The following is a 23721-nucleotide window of genomic DNA, read 5'->3' as shown; positions in this document are numbered from 1 at the left end:
GTGGCTTTGGTAATTTGGACCCTAGCAACCAGATTGCTGGAATAGCAATCTGGAGAGCTGCTGAATAAAAAGCTAAATAACTCAAAAACCACTAATAAAAAAAAACTTAAAACCAATTGTAAATTGTCTCAGAATATCACTCTGTACATCAGTGCTGTCCAACTTCTGTGGTACAGAGGGCTGGAATTTTTAGGGCCTACGTGGTGGAAGGCTCCCTGTTTTTAGACCACACCCACTTTAAACAACAACCATGTAACCACAATAATAGTGATAGCACAGCAAAAAAACAAATGGTTGGTGCTCACTGTAGGAATATCACCCATATGTAAGTCATATTAAAACATACCCTTATATCCATATGCCTCCTCCTCTCCTGCAGGCAGAATATGGCACACACAGGGAGCATAGGGCAGGCAGAAACAGCAGGAGACAGGGAAACCATTCAGGACTACACTAAGATGAACAGTTAATATTGTGCTATATACAGTGACACAGTGCTGGTGCCCCTCCAGCAGTTTCTACGAGATGTGTACAGGTGAACAATGTGGTCACTTTCAGTCCAAGTCTGAGGTAGGAATAGTACAGGGTGTAAGGGGTGTGAACAATAGAGGTGTCCCAGGTGTGAACAATGGAGGGGGGCATTACAGGTGTGAACAATCCAAGATTTTACTGTTTTCATTTGAGATGTAAACAATGCAGGGGCCAGTTAATCTCAGTACTGATGCCTTTTCAATCTTACACAAAATAAACAGTCACATCAGGCAGACTTTCATGGGGGGGGCACACAAGGGGGGTTGTGGACCAGTGAACAACACCTTTAACCCTTAATTCATAGTTATCCTGTTCAAAATAGCATCCAGTACTTAAAGATGATCATTTTTCATTATTTGTGGACAAAAATGACGCCAAGACAAAAAAAAAAAAATTGCAATTAGAAAAAACACCTATTGGGGTCATTTATCAACACCAGGCAGTAACCCATGGCAACCAATCAAATTGCTGCATTCATTGTTCTACTTGCAGTTGGCTTTAAAAAGCTAATCACAGATTGGATACTATGGATAACTGCCCGTCGGCAAATTTGCCCAGTGTTGATAAATGAGCCCCATTGACTTTAATGCATTAGGACAAAAAAAGTCGCCATGAGAAAATCAGCCATTGACTTAAATGCATTCGGAACGTGAGAAATTGTTGCGAGAGTAAAAAATTGTCATGAGTAAAACAAATCTGACGGCCTTGACTTCAATGCGTTCCACCAATATTTTGCACTTTGGCAAATGTTTTCACAGTTTTGCAAATTTTTCAGGGTACTGAAACGTGGACACATTCACTCATAACTAGTAGCTCCTCCTGGAGGAACTCTCTTATGAAACAGTCTAGTAGAGGCTAATAGAGCTACACATTTGGATGTCTAAGACTAAATTGCTAGTTAAATTGAAATATGTTAAGGTTCTTTAGTTGTAGCAAGTGACACCTGTTTTGTACAGTATCAGTGCACTACCAGAAAGTTTGCTGCCAACTGTGATCACCCAGTGCAGGGTGTTGCTGAACTGGAATAATGCACACGGAGATGCTAGGCTGCAGGGTAGAAGTCTGCTTTATTCCTGGCTGCTATCTATACACTGTTCTCTCTACACTGTTCATTGTTCTCTCTGCACTGTTCACTGGAACAACATTACACAACATGTAAGCAAGCTGTAATGCAATCGCCAGCAATTAAACTATAATAGGCCACAGTCATACTAAACCTTCTGGGACACCAGTATATGAATGGAACAAACTCCATATAGGTTGATTGAATACACCTCTGCTACTGATATAAATATGTGCTGTTTTTGACATGCAAGGTAGATACCAAACTGTACTCCATCTATAACTACTCAATAGCTTATTTGTTGGCTGCCTCCTCCCTGTCTCATACCTGAGCAACTTGCCCCATGTGGCTCTACAGCACTTGGTTAGAAACTGGAGGAGATTGGCAATGGGTTAAAGGGACCCTACTGTACTACACTGCTCAACCATACTTTACTCAATTATTTCTGTTGTCTTTTTAAAGAATCCCTGTAGGACATATTCACATTAGATATACAAACACATTGGCAACTATCTCAACCCTTTGTACCCTTTAGGCTAAACATGATGATTCATCAAGTTTAGCCTAAAGGGTACAAAGGCTGTAAATTGATGAAAGTTAATTGAATTCGGGGTTATTTGGACCTAATGCTTAGATATCTCCCATTTAATACATTTCTTTTCATTTCTGGCCCTTCTACGCTTACTTTGGATGCAATGACAAGGGAGCTGATATATTAAATTCAGCATTTTTTTTTACCAAGAGCCCCCAATTGCAGTGGTTACTGCTTGGTAAAATAAACTGAGACTTTCAGAATTACAAAGTTCTTTTCTGCAGTGGAAGAATTCATTATACAGAATCAAAGAGATTTTCAAAGTTGTCAGTTTCCCCCATTGACTTCCATTACATTCATTTTAATCCAATGCTTGCTACTTTCAAGGAATAATCATTCAGCATGGTGTTATAACCAAGCAAAGCTGCTGAGCTCTAACAACCCATAGAACAGAATGGTGTTAAAATCCTGTACTTAAATTTAAACTGCTGCATTTTAAATATAAATACAACTGACCCTAAATACTAAAGCATGTGCATCTTATTTAGTACAATGGAACAACATGCAGCCAGGTCACTATTTCCAAGGACTTTGTATATTCTCGCTGTCTCTATATATGTCGGTTTCCACACAGTGGTTTTCTGTCCTCCTACACTAACATACAGACAGGTTTTTTGGCTCCTGACCATAGTGTATGCAATTTATCAGGATATCCACTGGAAATGGAACTTATATCAACAATGTAAACTTTTTGGGGTGGCATGATTCAGTGCTGAGGGTCCTAAATTAATCCCAACCAGTGAACCATCTGCAAAGAGTTTGTATGATCTCCCTGCGTGTGTGCATGGGTTTCCTCCAGACGCCCCAGTTTCCTTCCACATTCCATAAAAATAAAGGCAAGATAATTAGGTCCTGATGAAATTGCCCATGGGAGAATTTAGACTGTTACCTCCACTGGGGCAGGTAACTGAGAACATAATTACAGCAGCTAGAAACTTGCCACCTTTTGATCACTTAACTTTCAAACTCCACTACATTTCACTTACTCTTTCTCATACACAGACAGCATATTGGCACAACAAGAGAAGCAGATCTTCCTATAGAATTGGCCATTTTTGTGCAACTGCCGATTACTTTGGAAATTGCTGTTTGTTCTGCACTACATTTTTAAAAAATGACAGAATTCAGTGAAAAACAGACTATTGACTAAAGGACGACATACTCTTGTGCAACCAGCATACCATAAAATTGCTTTGACTTTTATTCTCAATACAAATGACAAATATATGGTCTAACATGAAGCATATATAAAACATCAATATGTATACAGGCTAAAGCCAGATGTGTAATGGGAATTCTACAAAGTTAAGAAAATGATTTCACATTTAATTCCATTGTCCAATACATTTTTAGTTGTCACTGTTTCCCAATAACTTACCTTAAATCTGAGTTCTTAGCTACTCCCAATATACTCTCAGGATGTGCACCAATTAGAGAAAACAACATTCACTTCCTCCTGTGGCAGAGTCTGTATCTGAGCTATTTTTGTTATGGATTTCTGAGTTTTTTTCTACTTATAATATAGTTCCCAGTCCCCGTTATTGCAAAGCAGGTTTCTGGAGACCAGCTCCACTAAGAATATTCCTTCCTTCTCACACATGAGTTAATGGTGACAGCTGATTTTATTTTTGCATGCATACAAAAAAGGTGGAACTTGGGGGCTATTTTTAGGCACTGAGTACTGAATGCAGAGTGTCTGAGTCAATGACTAGATGTAGAAACCTGTTAGTGAAACCAGTCTTGCCTTATACATTTGCACTGAAATAAAGCGAACAAGAGAGGTAAAGTAACATTTAAAAGTATATTCAGAGTTTTACTCTACAAAGAGTGAAAAAAACCCAACAAATTGGCTTTGATTTGCGGTGAGCATATTACAGTATGCGCCTTGATTATCAAAATTTGGATTTGTGTACTTTTAAACTCACATTTTATTTATTAAAAATTCCAAATATAAAAAGTGCAAACGGATAAAGCGAATGAATACGAATATGACAACGAAAACCTTAAAATCATCATTTTGTAAGAATTTTTGTGCAATTGCAAGTGAAAAAAAATCCTTGAAGTAAATAAAGATTTTAAAATTTGATCAGGACAGCTCCCATTGACTTCTACATGACCTCACCAATAGTGATAATAATAAATTCGGCAGACATGAATTTTGGCATTTTGCTGTAAGTAAATAAATTAGCGAAACTGTGGCGACAATTCATTGACGAAAAACCTGTTGCGCGTCAAAAAATTGTCACACGTCAAAATTATTTGGACACCCATTGACTTAAATGCATTTGGACCAAATAGTCGTGTGTATAAAAATTGTTGCTCGCATTAAAATTGACGCAAGTTTGATGCCCATTGACTTCAATGCGTTTCCCTAATTTTCCCAAATTTTCCACCGATTTGTGAATTTTTCAGCGCAGCGGAACTCCACAGATTTGCCGATCACTACTCACCAGTTTGACTTGTGAAAACAAAAAAATATGAATATTAATAAATCAGTATATTTAAGTGTATTTTGTATTTGGCAGTAGGAAAATAGGCCAACTAATAGCCACTGTTTCCCAATGACTAAAATAAAACACACCTTGATAAAATTGGTAAACTTCGTTTTACACAGCATAATAAATATTCTCCAGTGTGTCTTTTGCTCTTCAATATTTTTGTACGTAGCCTATAGTTCCACTTCCTGAAAGGTTCTACAGCAACAAGAGTTTGGTCGTCTGCCTACTAAATGGGCAAGACAAAAGGGTGATGCAGTACATAGGGCTCATCATACTTATAATGCTCTGATATGACAGGGGACCAGGGAATGTGCATTGATGTCTGTAGTTAATTTGGCCAGATCAGTAGCACTTCCATTGTATTTTAGTAGATTTTTATTAAGCCATGGAGTGCTCCCACAACCTTTCCTTTTTGCATTTTGTAATGCTCTATAATAGCAGGATTAACATTACTTTTAGTGCAAATTAAAGGGAGCAGTTGACTGAGCTGTAACTGTGGCTTCCTGCTGGGTGAAGGCAGGCAAACCTATATATGTCTGGCATAGGATGATATACTGTAGTTTAAATAATTACTTAATTTTGGATCAAAATTTCTGATCTGTATTATGTATCTTACAGCTGTGCAGTAGCCAATAAGTCCGCTTTCTGAGAGGTTCTAAAGCACTGTGCCACCTGATGTGTTTCACTATGCTCATTTAGCAGTTGCTGGATTTTGTTTTAGCGATGACGCGTTGTTGCATGGTAGTGCATGCATATAACCGGGGTGTCCCATGGATCACTAGAATACTGAGTAACACTCACTACTGTCACAGCTCTAGGAAACTTGTAGCACACTTTAATATTGAATAAACTGAAGGTTTACACAACACTTCTGTTGAACTCAGGAAACGTTTACTGTCAGCCACCAGCAAAGTTTCATAATAATATTTTCTACACAAATTCTCTTCCAGCACACACCCTGGACAGTTAAGGTTCCCCCAGACCACTGGGCCCCAGCCTACTTCCCGACTCCTTCCAGTCAGGGGAGCTGTGGTTTCTTACAGATGTCCAGCAGAGAGGCCAGCTTTGTGTTTGAAGCACACTAGGCCTTACTTAACCTAGTCCATAACTGGTGTTGCATGACCACAGGTCCCTTTCTCTAGTTCTCTCCTCAGTGGAGCATCAACTACTCAACAGTCTACCCTGCCACTAACTCTCACCACCTGCAGTAAGCTCTAACAAATCTACCCCACTACCTTGAGGTGGCCCGACTTCAGGCTCCCTGGCATCATGCACTATGCCCTTCTCATCAGCCAGAGAGGAAGTGGTATCCTGGTGGCCACACTAACAAATAACAGTATTCAATATATTCAGTATTACAATATAATTTATCCTACTCCTTACATGCACAATTATAGGTCTAAGAGAACAAAGTCGGGAACTCCTTTTCCAAGGTGTTGTCCATGTGCTCATCAAAAAGAAAGCAAAGAACACATTTTTAGAAAAAAAAATTAATAAAAGGGAAGGGGAGACTGTGTTAAAGTGAACTTGTGCAGGGTAAACACATAATGGCTGTTTTGTAATTCTGTAGCTTATCATGTGATTCATGTTTTAAAGGATAAAAATCTTTCACAAAAACTGGAACCTGCAGTGACTTTGCACATGGTAGCATTGCAATGTGAAATAAAACAGCTAAATACAAAGATAAACAGATGCATCACAGGGGCTGTTGGCAGTTAGGAAAATCTGGTGGGTAGGACTTTGATGCCAACCTAATGGGGCAGGAGGCATGGAAATTTAAAGGTGAAAGGGAATGTTCACTTTAAAATATACTTTTAGTATGTCATGGACCATTCCTTGCACTTGGACTTTATTTTGGATTGTTTGATTATAGTTTTACCATTATTTACTGTTTTGTTTAGCCTTAATTCTCCTTTGGATCAGTGTGACAAAATAATATATTTTTCCAAACTTTGTTTTCTAACACAGAGAACTATCTCCCGAGACAAATTGATCCCTTCTCAGTTGTACATCAGAGTCCTCTGACAGCTCTGACAGAGATTTGCTGACTGGGCTCCTAATCTATTGCAAGCACAATATTCCCCTCAATCACAAATGCAGGCTGACTGCAGGCACTCTGACTACTGCCTTCAGCTTCCCTAGTAACTATTTATTAGTGCAATATTTAGAAATTAGTAACCAGGCAATGAACTTGCTATGTTATATATAACCAGGGCAGTAACAATTGGTTAGGTTTCCATTGCTGATAATACAACTTTTTAGACAATAATCATGGTAATTGTTGTGGAGACTGTAAGGGGCACACCACACACTGCTTTATATTATAACTCTGTCAATGGGTGAGCATTGAGCAATAACGAATTATTATAAGTCATGAAGACTATAATTTGTATGTATTCTATTTAAAAAACATGTTATATCAAAGGAACTTGAATGCAGCCACTAGGCAGATAATGATCCACACCAGGACCTTCCCAACTCTCTCTTAACTACCCTGCTGTTTATTATGAACTACACAACCTGCACTGTGTATTTCACCAGATTTATTTGAACTAGGGCCAGGGGCAGAAAAAGGGGTAGGCAGAAGAGGCACATGCACATACTTTCTCCGTTGCCTACCCCTAGTCTGGGCCCATGTCCCCTCACTGGCTGGTGGTGTTCTGCTACCCCATAGCCAAAGTCACACAGAACTTGCACAGCCTCAAGAACCCTTCTCCAGCTTTTATTCACATTTTTAAATAATGCTAAAAAATGTTATGTTAATGTTATATTAGCTTTTATAGAATTATATGCTATGAAATTGTTTTCTTTGCTTTGCTAAGCTTTCTTGTTGTAATCAACACATCTGAAACCACCCCTGCCATCTCTCACTCACTGTAATATGAACGGCCTACATGGCACTAGATCTGCCATTTTTGGACAAAACAATTTCTAGGGATAATTTTCAGACCAAGAACCTCCAGTACTGGTGCTTTCAGCTTGCTTGTATCACAGTCAATGGAAGACAGTTTCAGGGTGTTCCCCATGTGCCTTTAGCCTTATTGGAATTAATTAGCAGAGTAATTGAAGCAGGACCTCAAGCCACTGTAGTCTGAATGATCAGTTATGAAGTTAGCTAGAATCTCAACCATAAACAACGACAGAATTGCTGCAATTTATTAAACAAGGAAACTAGATATCTTTATTAACCTCCCTGGGTGAAAGAAATCATTAATAGCCACCTGAGTGGTATCTGATGGTTTATGAGCAATAACAAAGACCCTATTTAAACTTACTCAAATTAGTAACGCACAATGTTTTTAGGGGAAACTATCCATTTATTTGCCTAAGCATAATTATGTTATCCAGCTTATGCAATTGTATTTATTTTTCCCATTTGTGAATTATTCTCAGGGATGAACTAAGCACTCCTTTTACAGATGCATGCAAGCTCCGCATAGGAGCATTTGAAATTTTAATCTGATAAGTGCCGGCTTGCATATATTAATGTACCACAAAATATGATTGACTCATAAAGCTCTTGCAAAGTATTTCTAATGCTAATTAGATTTTGTATTTAGCAAATGCCCTTTTGAGTCTTTTAGATTTTTTATCCTCTGGGGTGTTCGTTTCTGTGGCAAGCCCAGAAAAAGCAGAGCATGACCAATACATTCAGGTTATAGTCAATGCACAGTGGCAATACACATTTTTATCTGGTAGCTGCACACAGGAGGGGAGACATACAGAGCTTAGCCATAGATTGTTTTATCTGAAAGTGGGAGCCTGGTTAAAAAGACACTGTTTAGGATGAAAAAGCTATATATACAAATTACATTGTAATTGAACCATCATGTAATATATATATATATTTAACAGTAACCAGGCCAAAAACATGTAGCACCCTCACACCACAACCTCTTACTCCTCCAACAGCCACCCTACTCCCTTAGAAACACCATCCTACTTAAGTGCCATACCTTTCCTCCCACCAATTTCTCAGGACTCCCATGACCTCAGCTCCAATGGAACTTACCCATACTTAACAGGTACACTGCCCCACCCCCCCAGGAAGTGAGAGAGGTTGACAGAGCTGCCCAAAATTCTACATGCCAATTATTTCTCTCTGAAATACCTTTACTAACCAATTCCCACAAACCCTGGGAAATACAGTATGTATCCCTTTCCTACTGATGGCCAGTTACAATAAGCAAAACGAGAGTGGGTGCTGGCTGCCTAACCCTGTTAAAGGGGTAGTAAACCCTGCTTCACTGCACTGCTAAATCAAACAATTAACTCAGTTGTTGCTGGACTACAAACCCAGAATAATGTAACAAATTGAGGCATGCTGGAAGTTGTATCCTTAAAGGGGTAGCAAACCCTGTTTTATTTTGCCATTTTGGGGTCATTATATTACACTGGAATCAAACACGTGCAGGGTCAGACTCATGGCCCCCTGCCAGCCCTGACCTACTCCCCCAGCTGTTCCATAGAGAACTGACTTTAGCATCGATTGCGGCGGCATTCGCACATGGGGGTTGGCTTTGGGGGTCGGGTGGGGGTCCCCAGGGCCCGCTTTGTTTTGTAGCGCCAGTGGGCCCCTTAATGCTCCAGTCCGACCCTGAACATGGGGATAAGGGACAGACTTGTTCAGTGCTGGCAAAATGTGCTTAATGTTACCAAATACAGAATTAAGAACAGAATATCTGATTATTTTCCATTTCAATACTGCTGCGGACCCTGTAGAACTCCTATCTACTCTATTGAACTTCGTCTGCTCTGACATGGCGAAGTAAACTCTGGCGAGGGAGGTAATGTTCAGAAAAAAAAAATCTTATTAAATTTGTGTATTTTCACCCCCTTCGCCAGAGGGTGCGAGGTTATCTACATCACTGGCGAATTTTCACCAGGGTCAGTGTTAGTAAATTTGGGAAATGCGAAAATGACGTCACACTGGAGAATTTTTGCCAGTGTTAGCCAATTCGCACTTTAGTAAATTTGCCCCATAGACTTTATTAGCTTTAATAAAAATTAATGTAAACAAGGCTCCAGGGCCTGATGGCATACACCCCCAGGTTCTAAGAGAGCTTAGTTCAGATTTAGACCAGCCCCTATTTCTGATTTTCTCAGATTTGCTTTCATCTGGTATGGTACCTATGGATTGGATAAAAGCTGATGTTATTCCAATATTTAATAAGGGATTACGATCTCAGCCTGGCAATTATAGGCCAGTAAATTTGACATCTGTGGTGGGCAAATTATTTGAAAGCTTGTCAAGGAACCGCATTCAAAATTTTGTCCTAGTGAATGGCATTATGAGCAGCAATCAGCATGGCTTTATGAAGGATAGGTCATGTCAGACGAATTTGATTGCTTTTTATGATGAGGTAAGTAAGATGCTGGACAGTGGGGGGCAGTAGATGTGATCTATTTGGATTTTGCCAAAGTGTTTGATACCGTGCCCCACAAACGACTGCTTTCTAAACTAAGGTCTGTTGGGCTTAATTAAGTCATTTGCACATGGATAGGAAACTGGCTACAGGATCGGGTACAGAGGGTGGTTGTTAATGGTAAATTCTCTTCTTGGAGTAAGGTTCTTAGTGGGGTCCCTCAGGGCTCGGTATTGGGTCCACTTTTATTTAACTTATTTATTAATGACTTAGGGGAGGGTATTGTAAGTAATGTATCAGTGTTTGCAGATGACACAAAACATGATCTTGACAAACTGGCAATCTGGGCAGCTAAGTGGCAGATGAGAATCAATGTTGATAAATGTAAAGTCATGCACCTGGGATGTAAAAATATCCAAGCCACTTATACCCTTAAAGGAACAGTTCAGTGTGACAAAACAAACTGGCTAAATATACAGCCTGCGCAAAAAATAAAAAATGTTTCTAATATAGTTATTTAGCCAAAAATGTAATGTATAAAGGCTGGAGTGACTGGATGTCTAACATAATAGTCAGAACACTACTTCCTGCTTTTCAGCTCTATAACTCTGTATCAGTCAGCGACTTGAAGGGGAGCCACATGGGACATAACTGTTCAGTGAGTTTGCAATTGATCCTCAGCATTCAGCTCAGATTCAAAAGCAACAGATATGACCCATGTGCCCCCCCCCTCAAGTCTCTGATTGGTTACTGCCTGGTAACCAGGGTAACCAGTCAGTGTAAACCAAGAGAGCTGAAAAGCAGGAAGTAGTGTTCTGGCTATTATGTGAGACATCCAGTCACTCCAGCCTTTATACATTACATTTTTGGCTAACTAACTATATACGGGAGGAGGGGGTCATTTTTCCATTGTATAGAGCACTTATAAGGGCCCATCTAGAATATGCCGTACAGTTTTGGTCTCCATCTCTCAACCAGGACATTATTGTATTAGAGAGGGTACAGAGAAGGGCAACTAAGCTGGTAAAAGGTATGGAAACTCTTAGCTATGAGGAAAGACTGGCCAAGTTGGGGATGTAAAAGCTGGAGAAGAGGCACTTAAGGGGTGATATGATAACTATGTATAAATATATAAGGGGTTCATACAATAGTCTCTCTAATGCTTTATTTACCAGAATTTCCAGCTGACACGAGGTCACCCATCCATTTAGAAGAAAAGAGATTCCGCCTAAATATTCAGAAGGTGTTTTTTACATTGAGAGCTGTGAAGATGTGGAATTCTCTCCCTGAATGAGTTGTACAGACTGATATATTAGAAAGGGGTGAGGTGGAAACCCTAGGTAAGAGAGCAGAAGGGGAGGGTTCTTGTTGGCTATAGAGGAAGCAGACCCAGCAGTGCGGGCCCCCCTGTGACTACGGGGTCTGCTTCTTCTATTGTTACGCCACTTTCTGCAGTGATCTCATATAATAGTCTATGTATGTCCATGTGATTACATTGGTACATTTCCTGGCACTTCTCTATACATGACATATCATTGATATTTATATCTTGCTTATCATTCTTGCTGAGTCATAACTTTTAAAAAACCATCAGTTACAGTTATAAATGGCAGTGTTTGCTGGGATCACCAACTATTTTTACAGAGCCACCCCTCTAGTGTGTGACTGTTGTGTCTGATGTCAAGGGACATAAATAGAAAGGTGACTGAAGCAAAGGGCTTTTACTGAGATGACCAGCATGGCAGATTACGTTGGTAAAAAAGGGGAACAGATTTGTCTGGCAATGAGAAAATTAGCACAAAACTATTTGTTCCATTATGCCGTTAATTACATTTCCCCTGAGCACTTCTAAAGCTTAGACACAAATCCCATGCCAGTGCGTGGCTCTATTTAGCTTTAATTAAAAGTAACAAATTCACCTTCGCGGCTGCGTTGGAATTTGTTCTTTACTTTGTTATAAGGAACGTTCTGTGGTATCACCGAATGCAGATTTCCTGATGGAACATGTTGATTAGCATATGTACCGGAGAGGAAGGGATGGCAAAGCGGACTGACAGTTGCGGTATGAGACATATGGTTGCACGCACATGTAAGCTGTCAATAAAAGCTGCTTCAAAAACGCTGTCATCCAATAATGTTCATTAAGAAGGGTTAAACTTGATGGACGTTTGTCTTTTTTCATCCAAATTTAACTATGGAACTATGAACAGTAAGTAATGTTTGTATTCCTGCCTGTGAATGGTTTGCAGTGTTTTGGGAAAATTGAGCTATTTTTTCATAAGAGCATTTACTCCACAGTGGTTTCAGGGCATTTAGTAACATAAGCGCTAAACTGAAAAAAAAACTGTTGCCAATAGCAACCAACCAATAATTCGCTTCTAATGGTCTCCTACAAGTAAAAATGAAAACCGTGGTGTGGGCCCTTTTATAGCGTTTGCTGAAGCTTGTTTGGCAAAATGTGGCATTATTTCTTTAAAGCAGCAGGTGAAAGTGTTACACAGTTCACTGTTCACAGTTCAAAGTGCACTGTAATTGTTTTGACCATGTCCATTTTATGGCCACACCCCTAAATAACACATCTACAAAATTTGCCAAGCTATGGAAAGTTTCAACATATTTCTGGGGGTTTTAGGGTTAGTTTTTGTGTTATTACAGTTTTACAGGTACAGGTGAATTGCTGCATGCTGTCAGTTTTACCAAGAGACCTGCTTATCTTAAATAGTTACAATTGTACCTTTGCTTATCTTAAATTGTTACAAAAGTGCAGCTGCCACGTATTCTAGTCTCTCTGCCAAAAGCCTCTTATTTAATTAAGTTTTAGAAATTTGACATCTTTTTTTATGGCTGTTCAGTGCAGGAGATCAAAGAGAAAGTCGGGACATTTCAGTAACAATCTGGGACTGCAGGTTGAGCTGTCAAAAACGGGACAGTTGGGAGGGATACAATACAGCATGGCATCAGACCAGCCGAGTAGTCTTTCCTTGCAGATAGCCAAAACCAGAGAGAATGGGATGGCTGGGAGCAGCCTTTTATACCCAAAGCTCCCAGCATGCTTTGCTGTTAAGTGACATCATACATTTTAAAATGAAACAAATATTAATTTCAACAATAATTACAAGTACATCTACATAAGAGTCTGCTAGTTCCCAGCTATGCTAATGTATGTGCACAGCTGCCAATCATTAGGAGACGCCTGTGTGTTTCACCAAACCCAGAGCAAACTGAAAACTCTGGTAAAAACTATTTTGAACTTGAAATGTTTAAAGTTTGCAGTCTTATATTCAAAAGTTTGTTGCATGTGGTAATGGAAAATTAAAAGTTTAATACTTAAGTGACAAAACTGTTTAAATGCTTTAGCATTTTAGATCTGCAAACAGCAGGTTCCCACATGAAAAAAATGTGTTGCATTGCTGAGGATTGTGTAGGACAGACACGAGAAGTAATGAAAAGAGATTAAGAAGGAGATGTTTTTATTTGTGCTGGTCAGTAGAGGTAGAAATGACAGAAAATTAAGAAAATGCCATCCTCCACAGATATCTCCAAAAATATTATTTAAACCACATGACTCTGTCACAAAAACAAGAAATGTATTGTTGCTATTGGCAACTGTAACTGTGCAAATGAGCACCTATTTTAGTAAACAAGCATTCGGCCAGTGTTATTTTAAATTTTTTTTGGATATGCTCTATTCATCACTCCTTTATGGTATCTAACATTTTGTCTGAACTCCCTTACCTAATAACAATGTCACAGATATATGAAAACCGTGCTGGATTAGCCATTTAGTACTAGTTACAGCAGTAAATAACAGCTCATCCCAAATTTACCCATAACTGATCTTTCTGGTGGGATTTCAGGAGTATCTTGGACAATACAGAGGCTTTCTGAAAATTTTAGACTAATTGGCCACTAGTCCTCCTGCACTCCTCAGGGCCTGCTCCGTACTGTGTGAACCATTGTCTTAGAAACAGCATATGTCACTTTGGTGGCTGAGACTTTAGGTGCTATGGGGCAGTCACTAAGGGGCATATTTATCAAAGGTCGAAGTTTGAAGTTAAAAAAAACTTGAACTTCAAATTCAAAAAGACCAACCGAATGGAGGTCGAAGTTTTTTGTGGTCGAAGTGGGCCGAATTCAGCCTACTTCAAATCGTATGATCGTACTTCGATTCAAAGATTTTTTAACTTTGACCTTCTAACTCCCCCAATTGCCTCCATACAGGTTGTAGGAGGTCCCCCATAGGCTAAAACAGCACTTTGGCAGCTTTTAGGTGGCGAATGGTCAAAGTCGAAGTTTTAAAGCGACAGTACTTCAAAAAATTCGACCTTCGAATTTCGAAGTTTTTTTTCAACTTCGAATCGAAGTATTCCCTAGTCGAAGTACACAAAAAATAGCTCGGAATTCTAAGTTTTTCACTTCGAAACTTTACCTTGACCTTTGATAAATCTGCCCTTAAGAGTACTAGTGCTTGCACCAGCTCTTGCAAGTGATCATAAGCAGGCATCTTCCCTCTGAGCTACTAAAAGCCATTGGCAAGGTTAAAAGTCTTATGTAGAGTATTAAAGGGGTTGTTCACCTTTGTGTTAACTTTTGATGATGTAGAGAGTAATATTCTGAGACAGTTTGCAATTGGTTTTCATTTTTTATGATTTGTTATTTTATTATTTGGTTTTTGAGTTATTTAGCTTTTTATTCAGCATAGCAGTCTGGTTGCTATGCTCCAAATTACCCTAGCAACCACACATTGCTTTGAACAAGTGACTTGAATATGAATAGGAGAGAGCCTGAATAGAAAGATGAGTAATAAAAAGTAGCAATTACAATTAGCTTTACAGAGCATTTGTTTTTTTTAGATGGGGTTAGTGACCCCGATTTGCAAGCTGGAAAGAGTCAGAAGAAAAAGGGAAAGAATTCAAAAACTATAAAAAATTTATAATAAAGACTAATTGAAAAAAATGCTTAGAATTGGCCATTCTATTCTTAAAGTTAACCCCTGTAATATAACAAATCTTAACCCCCATCTATACACTAATAAGGTGCTGACTGGCCAGGTTTAAAGAGGATTTTGGCCTTCCAACTTTATACTGTAATCTTGCCCATAGTAACTAAAATGGCTTCAAACATCTTATTTTAATTACAGCGATAAAGCTTTATTCCCTTTTAGTATTTTTGAAATGTACAGTACAAGGATTGATGTGTTAGATTGTGTATACTATTGCATATGCAAGTGGAGAGAGATGACGGCTGCCATTGCAGATTCCTTGTAATAATAACTGGGTTTTCCAAAACTACCATAAATCAACTTTATTAGCAAGCAACGAGTGACTGGGGGAGGATGATGAAGGTAATGCAGAATAAATAATATTTATCGAGTTAAAACTGGAGGAAAAGTGATTTCCTTTGAGTTCTAGTAAAAAGATTTAAAGGAGAAGGTAAAGAGCGGGAATGTCAAATGTACCCCCAAGGATCATAATGACCTACCTGATACCCTGGGCAGTAGTGAGCGATCATCTTCCTTTCTTCTTTCTTTGCTTGGGCTAAAATTCTTAGCCAGACTTCAACAAAAAAGCCGGCTTTTTGCTCTACTGCACATGCATTGGCTGCTGGTTTCTGAAGAAATGAGGAAGAGGATTGCTTGCTAGTACCCTTGGTTGGTGCAGTTTTTTGCTAACAGGAGCACCCAGGCTGGTGCTCCTGTTAGCAGAAAACTGCACCAACCCAGGTATGTCATTATAATCCTTGGATGGTGCCCTAACATTTGGCCACCCCTATTAATTGGAGCTTTCATTCTCCTTTAAGAAAACCATCAAATTTATGAACACGTCCAAGAAAATTATTTTGCCCAGTTGAATGACAGTACAGTGATCATGAGACTTCAGTGCTGCCCAGAAAATCCAATACAATGCTTGTAAGCTTGTCCAAGGCTGCTATGGAAAAAAGTGGCCATGAGATACAAAATCTCATTAGCAAAGTCACATTTTTGGTAAAAAATTATAGATTTACAATAATGATTTATACTTTGGCAGAGAGTAAGTTTCATTTGGCTCCAGCCAAGAAAATCACAAAGGAATTATTATTACAAAATATATATGGGTTAAGGGCCTAAACAATGGGGGGACAAAATGGCCCACTCTACCTGTCATTACACTTTATGCTAGTCAATGACAAGCACCCTATAAAAGAACAGGGATAAGTGACAAGTGACAAACCTCAGCCCCCAAAAAGTAGATTGTAAGATTTTCATTAGTGATGCGCAAGTCAACAAAAAGTCACCATGCACACGACTAGCGATGGGCGAATCTGTGGCTTTTTGCTTCGCTGAATAATTTGCAAAACGGCACAGAAGGGGCGTGGAGATGTGAGTCTTTACAAAGTAACAAGAAAAAGGAGGTGCTACAGAATATCAATGTAAATACATTAGCTCACCAAGTAGACTGTGTGGTCCAGGTGCACCAGACCCTCAGCTTCAGGGAGTGGCAAACCAAAATGAACAGGGCTATTCGGCATTTAGAGGAAACTACATGGCCAAACAAATATGTTAAACAATAGGTCTTTAATAAACAAAATTAAAAGTATATATGCATCTCCATAGGCCCTACTCGTTTTGTACCCCCAAGGTACTTAATCATGAGCTAAGGTTTCACCCACAGGAAATGAGCTTTTATTCAGACATCAACCAATCAAAAACAATTAGAAAAAAAGGAAAAAGTCAGTTCTTAAAGGGACAGTATCCCATAAAGAACAAAATTAATATGTACAATATACAAAAAATTGGTAAAGATATTCCATAAAAACAAATATACATGATAACAGTGAGAAAATGCACAGGATATAGAAATATAAATTTTGAGCCTATTTTTTGTTTCAATAATAGCAAGAGGAAGTGTTAGCAGCACTTTATTGCGAGCCAGTATCTCTCACCCTAAACATCTTATTAGAAACATACCCATGGGCCAATTTTTTTTACACCTTAGGCGTCTTTGTTCTGACTTTCTGACTATTACACAGGTATAACATGAGTCTGCTATTTGTTTTTATGGAATATCTTTACCAATTTTTGGAATATTGTATATATTGATTTTGTTCTGAGTGCCCGATAGCCTTGTTTTTCTTGCTATAAAAGGTCCAACTGGATTCTCCTAATAAGCATCCAATCAAATTTCTGAGGAAGGCTATTTCTAACACCCAGAACATAGCAACTTGGTATACAATAATAGGTGGAGATTTTAAAACAGTATTTTCCAAGACCATGGATAGATTTATTAGAAAAACTAGCCAGAAACGGCCTAGTGCTTACACGGCAAAATGGAACTCCCTGCTACCTTAACCCCTTTCGAAGACAGCCTGGGAGTCTATTTGGGACAATGCCAAAAGAATGATAACGTGCGTACAGCAAAAAGAATACATGTATAAAATACTCATGTTCTGATATCATACACCAGAAAAGTTACCCAAATTCTTTCCAGAATGCTCCCCTATGTGCTGAAGGAATTACTTCAAATACTCTGGGACTGCCCACTCATTCATTCTTATGGATCAAAGCGTCCACGCTTTTAAACCGCCTTTTGGGACATCAAGTCCCCATGGAAATTTCAAGCTTTCTCCTAGGCAAACCCTTCTACATAACCCACAGGACACACAGGCTTTGATCAATCAAGTACTTACAGCTACCTGCCTAGCAATTGCTTTCAGATGGTCTCAAAACTGAACCAACTATTGAATGCATAATAAAAAGATTAAATGGCAACAGACTGTTTGAATCAAAATAACACAAATACTGTACCTCAAGGAATAGTCCATGTGGGAGCTGATGGCATATTCAACATTATGAATACCCCCACTGAGCGGCGGGCATATAATTTGAAATTGCTATACTGTAGAGTACCCCTCACTCCTGCCTGGTTGCACAAAGGCACCCTGACACATGACATCAGACTCCTCAGATAGACTGAAATACAGATCGGCACCCTGCCCTGAGAGGAAGCACTCTGGAAGGCAAATTCCAATGTATTATATATCCATAATAAACAAGAAGATCATTTAACACCACTTTCCACTTTAAGCTGACTTGTCAGAGCTTTGTTAATATTATCCTGGCAGCTAGCTGCATTTTGCCAAACCTCTGCACCTCAAGGTACGACTTTCTCTGTTGCTAAACATTTTCCTCATGGGGCCGAGATAAGAAGGCCAGTAACATCAAGCAGCTTTATACAGCTTTATAGAGTAGGGGCAGATTTTTTCGGACGTGAAGTTTGTTTTCCTTAAAAAAAAGAAAAAAAAAAAAAGTGTGCAATCAGAATTTATGCCAAAATATTACAGTGGATTTGGCAAAGTATTTTCTAAAGTCGTGCAAATGTATAAAACCTATGCAGAATCCAGCTTAGTTATAACTGAGAAAATTGTGCCAAAAAATTGCAAATTTAAATGTTCACATTTTTTAATTTCTGTAGTAAATTTGAAAACTTGAATTTGAGATTTCTCAATTAAAAAATTATAAAAATTTGAAAAATGACAAGTAAATCCTGACAATCGATTATCGAAGTCAGTGGAATGTGAATTTTCAGCCTTCAAGCTAAGTTTTTTTTAAAGCAAATTTTTACAGAATCAATGAAAATTAATGACACAATTTGATTTGATTTGATTTGAAGGGCATTGTATTTATTTTATTTTAAATGTACAATGCTTGTTTCTACATAAATTGACTGAACTTTTTGGCTTTCATTAGTGATCGGCGAATCTGTGCAGTTTCACTTCGCTGAAAAATATGCAAACGAATAATTTTGACTTGCGTCAAATTATTTTTGATATGGTGCATTTTTTGCCATCGAATTGTCTCCGCAATTTCACGTATTAATTTGCTTGCGGCGAAACGCGAAATTCACAGTGAATTCATGTCTGGCAAATTTATTCGCCCAACACTAGCTTCCATAACTCATAATTGCAGCTTTGCAGATGTTTCTGAGCTTTATAACTACGCTATGTTTTGTTTCAGCTAGTGACCTAAGAGACCTGGGAAACTGTGGACAGCCTGTATTGTATTATGTTTTTGACAAGCAGTCTGACGATCTGCCAGGGTTTACGTTTGATCAACATTTTTTGCTCCACATCATGTTTGTGGTGCATATGCTGAACTTTTGGGCCCCCCCATAAATAGACTACATAATTATTTTAAATTTTTTCAATATTGTTAAGCCAATGGTTATGAGAGTTATAGTTCATACAATCCCTTTTCTTTCATTGAATTTAGGAAGCCTGACCCCTAGTGGCCACAATGTTTGTTACTTCATGCCCTGATGTGTTTCTTGGACTGTCCTTAGCTATAAGTGATAAGGGGCCTCTAATCTCTGTCACCTTAATCAGTGGTGCAGCCCACTCTGGGCATTCTTGATAGTTTAGCATTTTTGAAACTGTGTTCAGTTTTGGTTCTGGATAAGACCCTTCTGCCTTATCTTGTTTATCAATTTTTGCCATTTTTGGACCCAGTGCCTGGGCAACAATCCTCAACCTGCTATGCAATATCTAGTTAATCCTATATGCCTCACTTGGATCTTTGGTTATCCCCAAGGAACTGCATTAACTATTTTGTTTCTTTGTATTATGCTATAAATAATCCAACAACATCAGCTTTACTTTAATGATTTTCCATAATTTGCTATATCTACAGTTATTGCTTGCTTTCATTTTATTTACTTTTACTATTTTTTGTTAGGCTGGTTTCCTTTGGTTTTTTTTACTCCCAATTTAGGTTTCTATGGTAATTAATTGGATTCCAGTTTTGGTGCCATGTTTTGCACAGGGGGAGGGTTCTTAAAGGGATACTGTCATGGGAAAAAAATTTTTTTTCAAAATTCATCAGTTAATAGTGCTGCTCCAGCAGAATTCTGCACTGAAATCCATTTCTCAAAAGAGCAAACAGATTTTTTTATATTCAATTTTGAAATCTGACATGGGGCTAGACATATTGCCAATTTCCCAGCTGCCCCTAGTCATGTGACTTGTGCTCTGATAAACTTCAATCACTCTTCACTGCTGTCCTGCAAGTTGGAGTGATATCACCCCCTCCCTTTTCCCCCCCCAGCAGCCAAACAAAAGAACAATGGGAAGGTAACCAGATAGCAGCTCCCTAACACAAGATAACAGCTGCCTGGTAGATCTAAGAACAACACTCAATAGTAAAAACCCATGTCTCATATATTAGTGATGGGTGAATTTTCGCCGCCGGCGAATACATTTGCGAAACTGCAAGCAAAAATTCGCTAGCGTAAAAAAAATGGACGCCAGGGTCAAAAAGGAGACATCGGCACCGTTTCGCAAATTCTTCACGATTTTGCAAATTTCGTGGGAAATTCGCAAATTTTTCGGCGAAGCAAAACTCCCCAAATTCGCCCATCACTAGTGTGTGTGTGTGTGTGTGTGTGTGTGTGTGTGTGTGTGTGTGTGTGTGTGTGTGTGTGTGTGTGTGTGTGTGTGTGTGTGTGTGTGTGTGTGTGTGTGTGTGTGTGTGTGTGTGTGTGTGTGTGTGTGTGTGTGTGTGTGTGTGTGTGTGTGTGTGTGTGTGTGTGTGTGTGTGTGTGTGTGTGTGTGTGTGTGTGTGTGTGTGTGTGTGTGTGTGTGTGTGTGTAATAAATATCTTTGTGACAGTTATTATTAAGTAAGTGAGGAAGCTGTGGTTTTTGCAGAGACTTTTCAAAGCAATTTAACACATATTTCACTATGCTTCCTCTGTTAATGTAACAATAGCCGATGCAAAGGGTTTAGCAACAACAGTAAGTTCCCTTTACCAAAGAAAGGCAGTTTTAGATAAAAGGGATACTGTCATGGGAAAACATGTTTTTTTCAAAAGATTTCAGTTAATGGTGCTACTCCAGCAGAATTCTGCAGTGCAGCAGTAAAGAGTAACTGAAGTTTATCAGAGCACAAGTCACATGACTGGGGCACCTCGGAAAATGACAATATGTCTAGCCCTATTTCAGATTTCAAAATTAAATATAAAAAAATCTGTTTAGTCTTTTGAAAAACAGATTTCAGCGCAGAAGCCTGCTGGAGCAGCACTATTAAAGTGGACCTGTCACCTACACATAAAAAGCTGCATAATGAAAGTCCTTGCAAATTAAATATGAAACCCCAAAAAATGTTTTCATTAAAACATCCATACCTGTTATAAAGGTGTTTAAATATCTAAACTGTCAATCAAATATTACCTGCCCCGCCTCTATGCCCGTGGCATAGAGGAGGGGCAGTCAATTACTTTCACTTTCCATTCAGCACTTCCTACATGTCACTGCTCTCCTCACATTCCCCCTTCCCTCCTCAGGCTCTATAATTGTGTAGGGTACTGCAAATGGACATTAGGTCCCTCATTCTGGTGCATACACAAGATTTTGGGGTGATACACAATTTCCCTTAATAACCGTGTCCACAAAATGGCAGCTGCCTGCTTGCTGTGATTGTATAATTCCAAGACAGAAGGAAACAAAATTTAAATAATAAATACAGTGTAAATAAAGTTTATTTTGCTAAACTAACATGATAGAAAAGAATTTGAAATTATTTCTTAGGGTGACAGGTCCCCTTTAACTGATGCATTTTGAAAAAAAAGAAAATCATGTTTTCCTGTGATAGTATCCCTTTAAAGCATAATGTCCTGCTGACATCCAGCATTCTGGACTCATACAATCCCTGCTGAAGGCATTAAACTGTGAAAGAAAGAAAGAAAGAAAGAAAGAAAGAAAGAAAGAAAGAAAGAAAGAAAGAAAGAAAGAAAGAAAGAAAGAAAGAAAGAAAGAAAGAAAGAAAGAAAGAAAGAAAGAAAGAAAGATTAGTGTTTCACAAAGCAGTGCTGTTTGTGGCCAAATGATGGAGTTATCAGTTTCTGCACATAAAAGAAATGTTTAGTGCACATGATAAGTATTACGCTGACACAGAGAGGATGTAGGATATGGCAGTGTGCTCAATAAAGGAAAGCTGAGAAATGATTTTCAAGCTAATGCAGTGTATTTCCCTGCCATTGTAGAACAGTGAATTCTGCTGTCAGTGAATACAATGTACATCCTGTGTTCTTGGGTGCGGAGGTGCATCTGGCATACAGCCATGGCTCCTGGAGGAAAGGGAAAGTGGAACATTTATATAAAACATTTCTCCAGTAGCACTTGCTAGCATGCTAAGGCATGGGGGTGTATGTAGTAAAAAGTGCAAAGTTTGCTACAGTTCTGCTGAAACAAGTTACATTGCCTGCAACACCAAGGAATTAAGTGAGGTGTATAGAAATACAAGCAACACTTTCAATAGACTAGTAACCCATAGAAACCAGATGTTTGCTTTTATAATTCTAAATTCATTACCAATACACAACTCGAAGTCAACTGCTGATTGGTTGCTGAGGGTAACTAAACTAGGGAAATAATGATCTTCCAAATCCAATCTCCATATGACAGTGAAGGTGACTTTCCATACCAATTGTTACGCAATATTGGAATATTTTAGGCGCTATGCTTGCCTCAATACTGTTTACTGGCATAGTGTGTCTTCATCAGAGCAAGCCCATGTATGGGAAATTAATCACCCATGTGGCACTGACCTAAAATATATAATACAATTTCTAACTAAAGCAATCCTGTACCACTGATAGAAGGGGGTAAAAGCTGAATTAAAGTGATATCCTTCACTGGGTAGCAAAAGTAACTGAATTGAAAGCTTTAAGACCAATTCCTAGGTGCCTTTCATCAGATAAGTTACAATACAGGGTAATAAGTAACTGAGGGATGCCTAACAACTCCAGCAATTCTACCTTCTGTTCTCCTTTTAAGACAATGTTGTCTCCTGTTAGCATTATTTATTATTTGCATATAAATGCAACATTTCACTATATTTTACAATAGAAAGTTATATACATGAAAAATACAAGTGCCATACAAATACTGAACAATACAGGGGGAGAGAGGCCCTTTCTCTCATAACACAGTATACAATTCATAATTTCTTTAATCATTCTATATCATTGTAAATGCACTATCCTTCCTTTATTGTATTTCCAGCATAGCATACATATTATTTCACTAGTTTGTTTATGAGCCTCTTATAGTCAGTTGGAAATTGCAAAGCTGAATCTGTAAAGTTGCTTCCACTTTATGCAGAATTCAGCGTCTTCCCTAATTATTCTGAAAGTATATACAAACGCAGGATCAAAGAGATACTCACCATCTGTGACGCCGTTCTGGCTACTCTCTGACATCTTGTTGAGAAATGTTTTGCCACCTTTCGTGTCAGAAACTTTTGTTACGGAGCTGGAATGGCTCTTGGGCTTTCTCGCCAATGTTGGTGACCGTAAACTTCTCTCGATTTCAGCAGCTTCCTGTTAGTAGAAATAAAGGGGATGTTAAAAGTTATCAGTAGGAAACAGATGCTTTTTTTTTTTTTGCCTAAGGGTGTCTGCTACAAAAGTGGTGTTTTCCAGTATAACACTGGCTAATTTTTTTGGGAACTTGGAAATGTACAAGCTTGCAGGTCAGCTCATACAATATCAATAAGACATTTTGACAGATGCTTAAAACAATGAACTTGTTTATATTTTTGCTGCCTCAGAATTTGTGTGCATTATTTTATGATTTCTTCTTCCAGAAGATGCCACAAGAATAAATGGATTATGACAGCTTTTTGCTTTTGCTGGATTTG

General features: G+C 38.6%; 1 protein-coding gene across 2 annotated transcripts in view; it reads right to left on the bottom strand.

Annotated features, from left to right (window-relative positions):
* xirp2.L (xin actin binding repeat containing 2 L homeolog) overlaps nucleotides 1–23374 on the bottom strand; it is an 89064-nt gene extending 65690 nt beyond the window's left edge. Inside the window, exon 1 of one of the 2 annotated variants that reach the window (XM_018235875.2) lies at nucleotides 23248–23374. In XM_018235875.2, coding sequence (XP_018091364.1) covers nucleotides 23248–23281 — 34 coding nt within the window. In that variant the 5' untranslated portion in view covers nucleotides 23282–23374. Of the gene's footprint in view, nucleotides 1–3564; nucleotides 3791–23247 lie in introns of those variants that run through there. The other variant, XM_018235876.2, reaches the window with a different exon arrangement.
* Between the last annotated feature and the right edge of the window lie 347 nt (nucleotides 23375–23721).

Source organism: Xenopus laevis, chromosome 9_10L (genome assembly GCF_017654675.1).
Source record: "Xenopus laevis strain J_2021 chromosome 9_10L, Xenopus_laevis_v10.1, whole genome shotgun sequence".
Taxonomy (NCBI): domain Eukaryota; kingdom Metazoa; phylum Chordata; class Amphibia; order Anura; family Pipidae; genus Xenopus; species Xenopus laevis.
Note: the sequence above shows the minus strand (reverse complement) of the source record. Positions and strands in the feature narration are given on the sequence as shown.